This window comes from Plodia interpunctella, chromosome 15, assembly GCF_027563975.2.
Source record: "Plodia interpunctella isolate USDA-ARS_2022_Savannah chromosome 15, ilPloInte3.2, whole genome shotgun sequence".
NCBI lineage: Eukaryota > Metazoa > Arthropoda > Insecta > Lepidoptera > Pyralidae > Plodia > Plodia interpunctella.
The window spans coordinates 1,989,844-2,005,559 of record NC_071308.1 but is presented as its reverse complement, the minus strand read 5'-3'; the positions used below and the strand labels follow the sequence as shown (position 1 = coordinate 2,005,559).

Below are 15,716 nucleotides of genomic sequence, written 5' to 3'. Positions count from 1 at the left end.
GACAACACTGATAAGTGTTGATGTTGTATAATGACAACACTGATACATAACAGTCAAAAATTTCACCGAGTTTGCCTGCTTATTTAGTTTCGTAGATTGATAGATAAAGATATTTTAGAATTCGGATTTCATTGGAGTAAACACTTGAATAAGTTCTAAAGTCCATTACAATAGTTAGTTTATGCTTTGATGTGATATTTTTGTCTCCTTCGGTACAATGGTAATTCCAAGTCCATTCGTGTACTGGGCGCAAACTGAGGACGCTGTTTCGTTGAAAATAGACTTGAAAAATGTTAATCAGCCTGATGTGAAAGTTCTGGAAAATAAAGTGAAATTCTCTGCCCAAGGAATAGGTGCCAGAGGGCAGAGCCAGTACGAGTTTTCTTTAGACTTGTACTCGTCAGTAAAACCGGTAAGTGTCGCCGTTTTCAGCTAAGAACCAGTGTTCTTAGCAGTCTAAGAGCTATTTCAGTAAATACTATTTTGTGATACTGACTGTATGTTTCTATCAAGATTCATAAATACTACAATAATATTCTTTTTTCTGGCCTTGTGAGAACTCGAAATATATATGTTGTGGATCATAACTAAGAGAGTTCTTTTTTGAGGCACAGACATAACATTAAAAACTAGCTGTTACCCACAGGGCTGTCTGCAGTAGCCCATGTTCCAATCTATTCCAAAGTTCATCAAAATCTGCTCAGTGTTTCAGCTGTGAAAGCATTATATTATAATTGTATGGACTAGACTCTAACTATGAAGTACTGCTGGAATAAAGAGGGCGTAGCTTGACTTATCCCTCAACTATACTGACTACATGCCTCTTCATGCCTGAATGGGTAATAATGTGTATTAGGTGTGAATGGGTACTAGGTTTGTTCACTTGAATGTGTCGAAGTTGTATATATTTTTTTATTTGTCAATGAATTCGTCTTACTTACATATTTTATTTTTTCTTTGTGGATTTATGACTATAACTATAATATAATTACTTAATCATTATTTTTTATTTAGGATTTTTTACTAAGGATTATGTATTAGGAAAATTACTTGTAGTGAGATCATAACTATTCTATATGTTTATTCAGGACCTATATAGCGAAAATTATTATAATTTAAGTTTTTACAATTTTTGGAATTCCTAATGTTAGTAGCCTAACATTAGGAATTCCAAAAATGGTGGTAGGTTTTTAAGCGAAAAATAAATTTGACTTTGTAATAATAAAATGTCTTTGATGTACGTCATTAAAATTTAAATGCACTTGATGTTGACTATTTTGATGCCTAAAGTAATGAGTAGGTTTAGCTCTTCATGCAAACTTTTGTATTTTAAATTTCATCAACTGCAACTATAGTAACTATGAGGCCATTGTTTGCATCCTGTTTTATCCTACTGCCGGGCATAGCTGTCCCAATCTTCCAAATTCGAATATTTTATGAAAACTTGAAATTTTTCATTAAAAATATCTATAGAGTATACCGTCTCTCTCTAATCTCTCTTAACCATGTTCTCGGTTCAGTTCAAGCCTGGAGAGACCAGGATGTGCATAAGTCCCTAGTTGTGGAACTAAAAATATCAAATGATTACAGAATGATGGAGACAATCTGCCAGCAGTGATGCGTGTGTTCGACAACCGTGTGGAGCTGTCCCTTCAGAAGTCCAGCGTGTCTTGGTGGCCACGACTCACAGCACAGCCGCAAAAGCCCGCATGGTTGAAGGTGAATATTTTAAAAGACTATCCTTACATATTATACTTATATATAACAAAGTCCTATGCGTCTATCTGTTTATTGGCAACAAACTCAAAAACGACTACATGGTTTTTAATGCGGTTTCCACCAATAGACAGTGTCATTCCGGAGGAAGGTTTATGTGTATAATGTATGTATGTCGATAATTCGTCATGGCACGATCACAAATCGAGTCACAATAAAATAAATAAAAAATAGTGGCGATAAAGTCTTTGCCAGTTACATATTATGACTATATATTGACTTTGTGGATTCGGTATAAATTGCTCTTTTTTTCTTCCGGTAAATAAAAGCTCTTATACAAACTACACAATGTATATGCATTAGTGTCGAAATTTTTCTGAGTTCAACGATAGTGTGCAGCCGGCATTAGCCACATAATGTCACAACATACTAGGTGTGTGGTATGGACGGAGCATTAAGAAAATCAAACCTAATGTTTTTGTTAATTAGGTATATTGACGCAAAAACGAGTAGAACAATCACTTCATGCAAACTTCAGACTTATTATATACAAACACTTAAAAATATCTGCGCCATAACAACATTATTATTTTAGCTAAAAGTAAGAACTCTTGTATATTTTTAGTGACTGGTTTTTCTGCACATACATGATCGGGGAAAAAAAAATCACTTTGCATTTGAAAAGTGATACTAACAAAAAAAAAGTATTTATATGCTGTACTGAATAGCTGATGGCAAAAAAAAAAGTATATTATTTTCAAATTATTTAAAAATTGTGTGTTCTATATTCTTATTTAAACTTAAATATTTTGTAATTTGACATATGGTCGACTGTACAGACACACAATAATGTAAATCACCCACCACACAATGTTGTATTCAGAATATTTTAAAGTTAATTATATTAAAATATGCTTAGGCTTACCTTAGCTATTTGAAATTGTGTATCAAAGATATTTTTGCTAAGGTTGATTGCAGAACCTAGTTTATTTATACAAGTTGTTACCCGCGACTCCACTCCTCACTAGCTCTCCATACCAAAAATTACCAATCCAATGCTCCATTTATATAGTAAAAGAAAAAACAAACACTACAAAAACATACATACACACATCCACACAAACTTTCGCATTTATAAAACTTGCTGCGCCCCACGGCTTCGCTCCCGTTTGAATTTCGGGATAAAAAGTACGCTATGTATTATTCCAGGTTATATTCTATCATGTACCAAATTTCATAACAATCGGTCCAGTAGATTTTGCGCGAAACAAACAAACACGCATACATCCTCACATTTGTAATATTATTATTTATAATATTAAAATATCTACATCTTATTCGTTTTTAATTATTCTATGCGACTATCACACTATTTTTAATGTACGCTCTATCACATGCATTAGATTTATCAAAAAATCTCGCTTGACAGAAGCGAGAAGACTATTTTAGCGTCCGGTAACTGACAAAATTAACTTGACGAAACTATTTTTTCGTCCACCATTTTTTGTCCTACTTGACCTACTTGATGCTTTAAAAAAAGAGTGTTGTAATCTTTCAGTAAGGTTTTTTAAAATGAACTTTGTATCTAATTACCATTTTTCCTTATGTTCACTTTTTCATTTTGTCATATTTCAGTAGCTTTTGCTATCAGCATCCAGTCGTGTGTTATTTTGTTTAAAACAATTGACAATCCCATTTGTTAAAAATTGATTCGTTTAAATTTCATAAAATAATTATCGTGGTTGTGCAATGATCTAATTGCATTGATTAGGGTTTGTCTAATCTTGTTCATGGCGTGTGGTAACTTATTTATAATTTTATTTATTTATGAAGAACATTATTTTAGATAACTAGTTGTTCGCCACCAAAACGTATGTTCTTATGTTCGCGAGCTCAAGTTGGGGGCGATCAAAACTTATTAGTTTTGATGAGTTTTTACAAAATTGTAAATATTTCAAAAATGACATAACCGATTTTGATGCCCCACGAACTTCTCAACCTAAAGACTTAGTTAATATTTTATCATCTAAAGAAAAAAGAACAAAGAATATCGGTTCCACATGGAATTTCTATTTTGACAACATGAAAGGAACGGAATAAATATAACTCTTTCAAATATATTTCATCTGGCGAATTACCTTGGTTCTCAAATTTTATTTTATTTTCAGATAAACTTTGACCTATGGAAGTCTGAGGACCTGCAAGACAGCGACGAAGAGAAACGCGACATAATGAAGGACTATCCAGGAATGTACGACAAACTCCACAAGGAGGAGCTGGGCTACAGGAAAGGTATTTTTTTTAGAATGGAATAAAAAAATTATTTTTATAACATAGAACACTGGAGTGTGCAATAGATGAGGGCTCAGCGTTACGCTTTACAAAATGTCTAGCACTGATTTTCAGCAGTCACCTGCGACTACACGGACATAATACATTGCACATAGTTTATATTCATATCTCCTTTCCTCAAGAAAGCTTAGAAGAGATTAAATCATCTTTCTATTTGTTTAAAGTTTATTTTGTCTCTTGCGTGGTTCTTGTTGCATAAAGTGTGTTTACACACTATAATTCTCGAAATTCCAGAAGACTTCAAGAAGGTGTACCTGATCTTCTACAATCTATTCCAAGCCATCGGCTTCACGTACGCTTTAGCAGTGATGGCCGTCCGCTATTACAAGTTAGGCTACGACTCTGTCAAGGACACATTCGAACATGTCGGCCCCGCCATGAAGTTTTTGCACCTCATGCAAATTTTGGAAATCCTACACCCCATATTTGGGTACACTAAGGTGAGATTTGCATGCCATTATCTATATATAATTGATTTGTCTTAATAACACATCAACGAGGCTAATCTTACTAATATTATAAATGTGAAAGTTTGTCAGGATGTGTGTGTGTATGTTCGGTACTCTTTCACGCAAAATTTACTGGACTGATTGTTATGAAATTTGGAACACGGGTAGAATATAACCTGGAATATCACATAGGGTACTTTTTATCCCGAAATTCCCACGGGACGAAGCCTCGGGCGCAGCTAGTAAGAAATAAAAGAACAACTCATCATGGTCTGATATCATAAAACCAATCCATGTCCTTCCGTGGATGTCGGACGAAGCGAATAAGGGTCTAGCTTTGACAGTTGATATAAAGTAATAGCGTTCCCAGAGAGGATTGACTTCAGGGAGGTGGCCGGTCATAAAATTCAATTTTATGAGAGAGGGAATCGATGTAATTACCTATCTTTCTGATTTTCCTAAAGTTCAACTTCCAATGCTGTTAGCGACATAAAAAATCAATTTATGTATTTGTACACAAATATTAGGTACTTTCCGCGCCTTCGCCCGCGTGATTTCTCACGGGAGTATTTATTTTTCCGGGATGAAAGGTACCCTATGTCCTTAGTAGATAGAGCGTGAAGAGGTAACAAACTTTCACATTTATAATATTAGTTACGATATTTGTTTATCCAAATATTACTCAGGACACATTTGCATATTTTTTTAGGTTTTTCTATCGACATGGGTCATAAAGTCTCGGAAAAGTGGTTTATTAATATTTAGAAGGTCTTATTGTATTCTTTTGGCAAAACCATTACACCATTACGTCAATACTAATGTATTCTGAAACAATGACAGTCCCATCAGTGGGGTAAAAAATATGCATAAATTATGAACCTTTTAATTATAAGTACTTTTTAAAATACCTTTGCTGAATACAGTCGGCTGCAAGTTATTTGCATAGATCGTGTAATCGCGGTCAATTTGCTGTGAATTTGTGTTGAATTACGTGCTCGTGATAGGACAACGGGAATTTTTATGCGAACTTATATGCGATATGTAATATGTAACTTATATGTGTATCTAAGAAAGTCTTAAGGCTGTTGGTTTTTATCAAACTTTTCTTAGCTAGGTCCAAAAAAAATATATGCTTTGTTTGTTCACAATGTAGCTTACGAATTTATTAACATACTATCGTAGTAATAATTTTAAGGGAAATACGTTTTTATTTGTGTGCACAGTAGCGCCATCTACTTTATGAAGCGCTATTGATATCTATCGTAAAAGTCAGTCATGTCAGATGCCTTTAGGCGACATGAAAATAATCTGACACCAATGTTATCAATAACACACTCGATATGATAATGATGAGCGCTATTGCTTTATCAGTCTGTGATGATCACCAATGACAATTTTTGGTGGACGTTGTTGTAATTATTTACATATTAAATTGTATTTTATTATATTATTTTTCTTATCGTCGTAGGCAGGTGTCGTATAAATCACTCGAAAGAAAGTACCATTCACAACTCGTGTGTCTGCGATCTGTTCGTGCTACACATACTTGTTACGAACAGGGAACGAGAACGAGCCTCCCTCATTCACACAGCATTCCTGGGCACAGTATATGCACTATACTTACTTTGACTGCACTGAAATTGTGAATAGATTGCAATCTATTCAGTCAAAATAGTTGTTGACAATTTTATGCAGGGCAGATACCTCAAGGTGCTTACGTCTATCACTAAGTGAGAGCATATTATATTTTTTAAGTTGCATAGGATAGGGTGGGCACTGTTTGAAACACCTATAGTTTAAAGAGTACAGAAAAAATCTTAAAGGCTATCTTTAAGATTTTTTCTGTGCTCTTTAAATAACATCATTATTGTTGTGGGTTATGAGATATGGGTTCCAAATGGGCACAGCATACTCAAGTTGAGAGCGAATATGAGTTTTATACAGGTAGAGGTGTCCTTTTAAATTCAATGGAAGAACGAAGCCATACATTTTAAAAGCTATATTAACAATGTTATATTTGTGAGTATCCAAGCATATTTTTGAATCCAAATGAACACCTAATTCTCTTATACACCATAAATTTTTAATTATGCCAAAAAATTAAATGGGGCTATCAGTACCTGTTACTGATATGTGCATAGTCAAAACATAAAAAATCAAAATCCACACTGTATCGTAAAAAATCTATAATAATTGGTTATTATTATAACCAATTATTATAATTTTTTTACGATTTAAGAGTGTGCCACCTGACTACTACGCTTCATAGTAAAGGTAGGTTCAGTGCTGCAGCGGTTCACACAAAGTCGATTTTCATTGATTTGTATTCTGGCAATTCTTTTTTATTTCTTTTCTGCCTATGCCAGGGTCATTGCACGCAAGAGCGAGAGAACACGTTATACTATGAATTGGAATAAATTTCAAACTACGTCCATAAATTCATTCATATTTTGGAATAAACGCAAACCTCAATAATTTTGATGATAAACGATAATATTAAATTTTGATTACCCACATGTATTAATAGGGCTTTTCATTTTTTTGGCATAATAAAAAATGTATGTTGTATATTAAGATTTGTAACTCCGTCAGGGGGGTCCGTTCGCGCCGTTCGCGCAGCTCGTGGGGCGCATCTTCGTCACGTTCGTGATGCTCGGCTGCGAGCCGCGCATGCAGACCAAGCCCGTCGTCTGCTATCTCTTCGTCGTCTGGAGCATCATCGAGATCGTCAGGTAACACAATCCACTCCAGATAGGGACGCACGTATACGAAGGACAGAGAAGCAGGACGACGTTCCTTTCTTACTGTGCCGGCTGCACGCTGCACGGTTGTTGTGCGCGGTTGTGCGCTAGTATACCGATTGACCAGGGGCTCAATTCTCATGCGATCGAAGTCTATTTCACCAATTTTCTCAAACTTTTTTAGAATGTTTAACACGGTTTCTTGACTTACGCAAAATCACAATTGAAAGAGTTCAGTTCAATGCATCGGTCGATAGATATTTCCCATTGTAAATTTGCTTAAAACCTTCGAAAAAAAAATTTTGAAAATTGATGACATGAACTTCGATTGCGTGAGAATCGGGCCCCTGGGCCGCACACTAGCGCCACCATTTAAGACTGTCGTCTCCCTGAGAACAGATTCTACAGTAAGCAAATTGCAAATTCTCATTTAGTCTAAGGCCTTTCTTCATTTGGTTTTTTTAACGTCATAGAGGCTGTCGTATATTTTTTAAGACCTTTGTATATAAACGGTGTTGGAATAACAAATATTCGTAACAATATAATGTAATTCGTAACAATATAACAATATAATGTGCATACAAAACACGTGCTTTTTCATACTTCATCTCGAAATAATAGTTTGTGGGAAATGTTTTTATCTTAATTTCTCTTTGGGCTTTATCGATTTCACTCCACGGATTCTCTTCCACGGATCCGGATCCGACGAAAAAACCGGATCGAAAAAGCAGACTATACATTTTCTATGAGTTGGAAACGCAATCCGTCAAACATTTTATAGTAAACTAGCTTTTATTTGATTTTCATACAAACTTTCAAACCACGATTTTTGAAAAAAATTGCTATGGGGTCTTTAACTACAATACCAGTTCGGTCCAGTGGTTTAGCGGTGAAAGCGGAACAGACAAACAGACTCGTTTCTTCATTTCGGGTTTTTTATCGCATGACGTAGAAACGGCTCTGAAGAAAAAATATTTTTAGTGTTTATAACGTTCTATGATTTTGATACCATTTCATAATTACATGTGAATCATTGATGCAAATAGTTATAATGTGATGTGAAGTTTTTACATGGTGCAAAACTGTCACACAAGTATTTGGTAACTAACCATGCAGAGGTCAAGGCATTTAAAATGTATTTATTTCATCGTGTGAGGTGAGGTACTTGTATATATATGGGAATTGAATGTCATAATAATATTCATTGGGGCTAACGCGATTGAATTCACCGCTAGTGGCGCTGTAGTTTGAGGCCCATGTCCAAGGTAAATTTGAACGATTGTCTTTATTTTTATAAAGCTTTTAGTTTCACACGTCCCGATATTTGTTTGTCTGTAATCAAATCTTACAAGTTAAAATTGACCTATTTCCGCTTCTCCTACTGAGTTGAAATCCAGGTTCAGTTTCCATGAAATTGCATTATTATGATAAGCATGACCTGATGGTGCGTCCAGGACCGGGTCCAAATGAGGGAACTCCTCAACGGTTTATTGGAAGTACACTAATGCAATCCTTATTGCAATCCTTTTGCTACAAGCTTTTATTAGTCTCTCTTGATGACTAATAAAAGCTTGTAGCAAAAATTTAGAGAGTTCTCCTGGATCACTGGCGCTCACCATAACATCTTTGTCGATTTCTTTTATTTATTAGCGAAATAAAAAAAAATGTATTACAAATTATACTACACTAGATAAATATAGAGACTGGACCTCATTCGCCAGTGGCGCCAACTAGTGAGCGTATACGGCAACATCGAACACACGACTTAATATTCCCCGCACCGTTTCATTACAGGCACGCATTCTACTTTACACAACTGCGCAATAAAGAGTATCCGATTTTAACATGGCTTCGGTACACAGCATGGATTCCTCTATACCCAATGGGAATAAGCGGGGAGGCATTCGTCATGATATCAAACATACAGAACTTCCAAGAAACGCAGCTGTTCAATGTGTCCATGCCGAACGATTGGAACTTTTCCTACAACATGCCGACACATTTGAGGATACATTCGTCCATATTATGCGGCCCTGGTGTCATATTTCTCATGGGGCACATGTTCAAAATGATGATGCGCCGGCGGCAACAACAAGCTGATAAAATTAAGATGTCGTAGTTAATATATTTGGGTGGTTCGCAGAGTTTGGGTGGTTTGCGGTCGTGCTGTCATTACAATACTTCAAATTTTAACAAAGACATGAATGAGTTTTACTATATGACTGTACATTGATTACTCTGTACTGTAGTAATGTCAATTTTATGAATGATCGATTTTGGAAATTATTCCATCCTCAAGAAAATTGACGGATTGTAATGACCGCGCTGCCGCAGCGGTCGAAACGCTGCAAACCACCCACTTTTGTCAATAAAATCGTCCATATCCTCCCGTAGATGTCGTACAAGTTGACTATGAGATAAAAATCCTGCAGCTGATAGGCGATAGCGATACCGTTCTCAAAGAAGGCTGACGTTATGTCGTAAAATAACAGCCGTCTATTTTTTTACTGCCGACAATGAAACGTATAGGCCGCACCACGAAAGTAGTCCCACAGACGTGGCGCTACTGTCGCTGCAAACAACAATGTGTTCTATCTGTTATCGATAGTTTCTCATATTGCCACAGGCCTTCTTTCGTGGTATAGTCTCTAGTATATGTTTACTTTATGCTTCTAGTAATAATATGCTTCGCATGTCTTCGCAAAATATATAGTTATTTATTTACATTTATTTATTAAATTCTATGGGTAGGTCTAGTATAACTAGAACAACTTCCGTCAAAACACTAAATTAAATGTTATTCAGTCGCCTAAAGGCATGTGACATGACTTTTACAAATGTCTTGTAGCGGCAGTAGACGCATATACACAAGTAGATCTAATAGTATACCAGGCAAGTTTCCTCAGGATGTTTTCCTTCATCTGAAACAAGTGGTGGCATACATACTCACATTGCACAAGTAGGACTCGAACCTAGGACCTTTCAATCACAGGCAATCATCTCAACCACTGGCTTACAAGAACTAAGCAACAAGATAAAAATAAATTATTTGATTTGCATGTTTTTGTTTGTATTGAAAAGAATAAAATTAGATAGCTTCTGTGTTGTTTTTTTTTCACTGACTTTGGGGCATCTTATGTGAGTATATGGCTAAAAATCATAATGTGTACTCGTAACTTGTAGTAATTAAAATTAAATTAAATCTATACAAATCACTTCTACTCCGCCGAACAAATCCATTTCCTCGACCGGAATAATATATTTCCGCAATATGAATTCAATACTTTTAATAGATAGAGATAATTTATACCATTAAGGTTAGGTGCCCCCATCCTCGCATGTAATTGTACGTCACAACCATATTACTGATGCTCCACCGTGTAACTAATTAGTAAACGTCCGTGTGCCACGCCATACGGCGAGCAACTGAGCCCCACCTCATCGCTAACGCTACCTACGCCTTATGTCACGGTAGTGGGGACTCAATGAATATAGAATAGACACATACCTACACTATACAATACATGTATTCTTTCATGACACAATAAAAAGGCCATGGAATCTGACATATGTATAGTTCTTAAAGAGAGGCTAGGCTGGTAACACTGGGTGTTTATCAATCACTCTTGACCATTCTATTTTTGTATTGCAATGACAAAAAAATTTAGTTCGTTAAAAATCCGTTTTTTACTCTTTATAGACACACTGTGTTACGACTATAGACCCCAGTTTTAGCCGATTGGCAACACGGCGGATTCCAACTCAACATGTCGTACTTCGAGCCGGATGTTTATGGCAACATGATTTTAGACTATTGCAACAACACTGATACAAGCATATCAACTTATTTATATATTGAAACCTAGTTTAGTAAGCTTTGTCCCTATTTCTCCTTCAAATATTTGACATTGAAAGAACGAGACAAAATATTTTATATATTTTCTGGGTAAACCTAGTTATTTACCAGTTAGCCGTATCCAACACTTGTGAAACATGTTTAACGTTATTAATAAGAAGGAAAGACAACTAAGGATGCCGAAGACACTGCGAAGTGGAGAAAACACAATAGGAAAGTGGACATTGGGCTTAAATGAACACTTTAAAAATGAAAATGTAACCGGAAAACACTATTTCCGCTGAAAGCTGTGATGTTGCTATATTAAAATATTGAAGTTCCGCATTTACTGTACTTTTCATGCCACACTATTTGCAAATGTTACTTTAAGATAAATAATATATACAATGTCGCTTAAAAAATACAATGACGTCTATGCTTTTCTTTTGCGTTTTGTTTTTTATATATATATATATATATATATATTAATATATTTATAATATATGAATATCGTCAACGTGACGAACTATGTATAGTTGTTTTATCTCAAACGTATAGTTGTCATGGAATTAGTAGATACTCCGAAGTACTTACTAAATCCATGAGCTTAAGAACTTTACTGACAGGAAACCTTCTGTAACCTGCGGTTGTCACAGAAGGTAGCTTGCCTGTTATTAAACTTCCCCTGGTGAACCGTATGGAAACGGTGGTGGTATGGTTTTTAAACGGCTCAAATATATCAATAATTGTTTAGAATTCGACTTGCGGCGATAAAATCGGACGAAAATGCCTGTTCTTTATAATATAACCGTTTTATAGCCCGTTAAATGCAATTTCTATATTTAATACTTAGTTTAGATTTTACAGAAATTTCTATGCAAACGCGTTGGTTGCCTCTGGTATTTTTTGTATTCTGAAAACTGATATTAATATTTTAATTCCAGATACCCATACTACATATCGCAGCTGTACAAAAAAGAGATTTACTTCCTAACATGGCTTCGATACACCCTCTGGATCCCACTGTACCCCATGGGTATACTCTGTGAATCTGTCATTATACTCCGAAACATCCCATACTTCGAGGAGACGCTACGGTTCACAGTATCCATGCCTAATGCGTGGAACTTTACCTTCCACCTACCCACGTACATGAGAATACATCTGCTATTCCTCACACTGCCCGGTATATATTACCTTATGAGTCACATGTACAAGTTAAGAGTAAAGAAACTGAAACCGAAGATTGTTATAAAAAAGTCCAAATAATTCGATTTAAGATTGGTTATTGCATAGTTGTATATTAGACTGGATTGAGTATGAGTGCTCAGAAATCAAATGTGTAAAAATAATGGAGTACCTACTGAGGGATTAGTGCGGATTAGCATTTCACTTCTCGCCATCGAATCGATTCGAATTGAGACAAAGCGAACCAATCACATTGCGCCATTGTGACGCAACGACAACCACACTGCAATGTCACTTGTTCGCTGCGTCTCACTTCGAATCGATGTCTGAAAAGGGCTCTCATTCTACGTCGCGTCGACCGACGCTCGGTCCAGTAGTTCTAGTTATTAGGTATTATAAAATCTATATAAATACTAAACCTCGAATTCATAAAATATGAATTATGTTTTGTCTCGTTCTATCAATGTCAAGTGCGACAATGACAAAACATTTTAGCTATGTATGTATGCTACTTTTTTATGATAGAGGTAGTAAAAAAATAACACTAAATTAGTTGGTTTTATAGCGCTCAATACTCAGTCGAGTTTAGTATATTTTATGCCATAGAGAGAATAGCCATAGAAATATTTGTATTTCTTCGGCAAATTGCGGCAAAAGGATTGGGTTGCGGGGTAGTTAGTTATAAAATAATGTTAAATGGCAAAAGTTATCGGCAAAGTTTTCTTTTTTGAGACAAGGGATTGTGATTATGTTTGGCTCAAACCAAAGTAATAATTTTAAGCTTATACTTATGTTTAGTTAACCTAATTGTGGGCAAATTAAACTTTATTTACTTCACTCCCATGAATATTAAATAGATATTGTAGACTGTTTAGGTAGGTAAACGTCTAAGGAAAAAGATTTCACCAAATGTAGTCAATTCAATTGTGATTATAATCATTTTTCGGCAAATTGTGGCAATTATTTAAGATTTTCTTTGCATAATTAAAATAAGAAGGCAAAATATGACATTTGTTTACCAATTCATTAGTAATTTAATATATTAATTTGTATTAATTTGGTATAGTTTCTTTCACAATAAATCAATATTAAAAGTGGAGCTCTATGTTGTGCCTGGAAACACTGCTTGGATATTTTTTCCACTGTCATATGTGTGCGTCTGACATAATTAATGGTAACCCAACGAAGTAGTAGAACGTTATGCATGGTAGGAACTAAAATTATGAGCAAAAATGCTGAAATCTGATGAAAACCTACTACTAGATGAAAACTGAATTATCTATGGTTTGTCTGCACAGTAGATGGGTTGAAGGTAAACCATAGACAAACAGGTTGGGTCTCATTCTTAAAATTCTACTATGTTATTACAAAATCGATGCTATACCATTGTAAAAGTAAAATATTCTGTTTTTACATTGTTTTGTATACTGTTATTTAAATAGCACTAGATTTACTTTGACTGAACTAAAAGCATTTGAAAAGTAAAATTGTTTATAAAACAAATCTGGCGTTTTTGTTACTAGTACTGTTGTGCTCGGTTGCGAATATGCAGCGCATTGTTTTCTATATAGGTTTTTTTTATATTGACAAGCAATGCCGTATGTCAAATCAAAACTTCAATTTTTACGTTGTTCTATATTGATTGCAAATTGATTATGAATGGGTCTTGGCTCTAAATCAACATTAAGTGAAAGTTTATGATGGTACGAAAATAAAAGTAAGACTCACCTAATACTTGTTTATTGGCTACATATATAAGCGTGAACAAATGATTCACATCAAATGGCATTTTTCAGGTGCTCATGATATCACTATAATGTTCACATTCTGTTTGCCCTGTCCCTGGTTATATACCCTGCTGATTAGTATGTACTCACACGCAGGACTTCATGCTTTAGTTCAGAATGAGCTAAAATTAAACACCATTTTTATCAAGACGGCTATAACACAAGTTTCATCATTAGAAAAAATTAGTTTTTTCAGGTGTTTTGTAAAGCTCTAGATTAGGTTGCAATCACTGAGAGAACATAATTAATTGTTTATCATTCAATATCAATGGTGAAGTATGCAATACCTCCAAATTGAGATATTTTTCAGAGAAATTCAATTGTATAGCTAGTTAGGTGTTATTCACAAGGTTTTGTGAATTTAAATAATATTTGAAAAATAATCAAAAAGTATTGGTAACTCATCATTGATACTCCAACTTGCAGCAAATGTATTGTAACCAGGATATAATGGCATTTAAGATAGCAGCTTGATGTCTGTCCTCTTGAACCACTCTTTAGGATCTGCATGAGCGTAGTACTCATGGAAGATGGGCTCCACCAGCTTGTCTCTGGGGACCAACTTGTAAATGGGCTCTCCGTACCAGGTGCCAACCTAAAGTAAATAATAAAATATTTATTAAAGTTCTGTAAGTAAAAAAACCTAATTAGTTTACAGTTTGACATTCTCTCTCTTCAAAAACTGCAAGTTTCGTCTACTAAGCCCAGAGTCTACTTCACTGCTATTTATTAAAATGAATAACATTTTAAGTTATGTTTTTTCATTAAAATCTTTCCAGGCCTTTGTCGTGTTATTAATAAACAAAAGAAAAATCAATTCTTTAACACTTATAACATTAGTAGCAAAAATAATTAGGTGATTCCAAAGTTGCCCTATTTTAGGGCCTTGGGGATCATCCAACCTTTATAGAGTATTACCAGCCTGGCCTACCTATAAAATCACAACTAAATCTTCCAAAGTTCCAAGGCTTACTTTTTTATGCTAACTCCAGGCTGGACAGTCTTAAATACAACTGGGAATACAAGGATGACAGAAAAACCAAAGAGAACTATAATAACCTCCCATCCAGGCACATCGCGCATGAGCTCCGCCTCAGCATCCCTATTTCTACGGAGCTGCTTCAAGTACTCGCGGTCTCTCTCAGCCAGCAGCATCGGGTAAATGGCCATCTTGGCCGACCGCAGCTCAATCTCATCCCGCTTGATCCTCTGGTAGTTGATATTGTATAGGTACAGTCCACCAAAGGTCATGCCCAAGTAGCCAGCAAACATGAAATATCCTGAAATTGATTACTGTATTGTACACAAAGTAACATAGGTATGGATTTGAAATAAAATAAGCACATAATGCCACATAATTATTTTTTAGAAGTAAGGTGAAAGAGTAAGAAATTATAAACAAAAGCACAGGCTAACCTATACGGTTACATAATATTGCTAAAACTAATTTTAAAGATTTAACAATACTAACCGCTGAAGTATTTTGTTGCCGGGATTCTCTTGTAGGGAATAGGTTTATAGCCCCCAGGAGGGGGCAAATCTTGATTTCGGACGATCTGGCAAACACCAGACATTTTTCTGTAATTTTTTGACAGAACAAAAAATAACAGACGCTAATAAAAATTGTTTTGACGTTGGCATTTTGCGT

General features: G+C 35.2%; 2 protein-coding genes across 3 annotated transcripts; one reads left to right on the top strand and one right to left on the bottom strand.

The window, feature by feature from the left end:
- The first annotated feature begins 27 nt into the window (after positions 1-27).
- On the top strand, positions 28-13,784 carry Hacd2 (3-hydroxyacyl-CoA dehydratase 2). Of its 2 annotated transcripts, none has more exons than XM_053756054.1 (6): positions 28-412; positions 1,591-1,719; positions 3,885-4,008; positions 4,303-4,508; positions 7,110-7,249; positions 12,038-13,784. In XM_053756054.1, exons 1-6 carry the CDS (start codon positions 218-220, stop codon positions 12,360-12,362), a joined length of 1,119 nt encoding a protein of 372 aa, XP_053612029.1. In that variant the 5' UTR covers positions 28-217; the 3' UTR covers positions 12,363-13,784. The 2 variants fall into 2 exon arrangements, with proteins under 2 accessions (XP_053612029.1, XP_053612030.1); XM_053756055.1 differs by lacking the exon at positions 12,038-13,784 and adding an exon at positions 9,053-10,358.
- Positions 13,785-14,005: 221 nt separating this feature from the next.
- On the bottom strand, positions 14,006-15,695 carry ND-B16.6 (NADH dehydrogenase (ubiquinone) B16.6 subunit). The gene is made up of 3 exons (XM_053756058.1): positions 15,540-15,695; positions 15,128-15,348; positions 14,006-14,663 (listed from the first exon to the last, which is right to left on the bottom strand). The coding sequence occupies exons 1-3, from the start codon at positions 15,640-15,642 to the stop codon at positions 14,526-14,528; spliced, it is 462 nt and encodes a 153-aa protein (XP_053612033.1). The 5' UTR covers positions 15,643-15,695; the 3' UTR covers positions 14,006-14,525.
- Between the last annotated feature and the right edge of the window lie 21 nt (positions 15,696-15,716).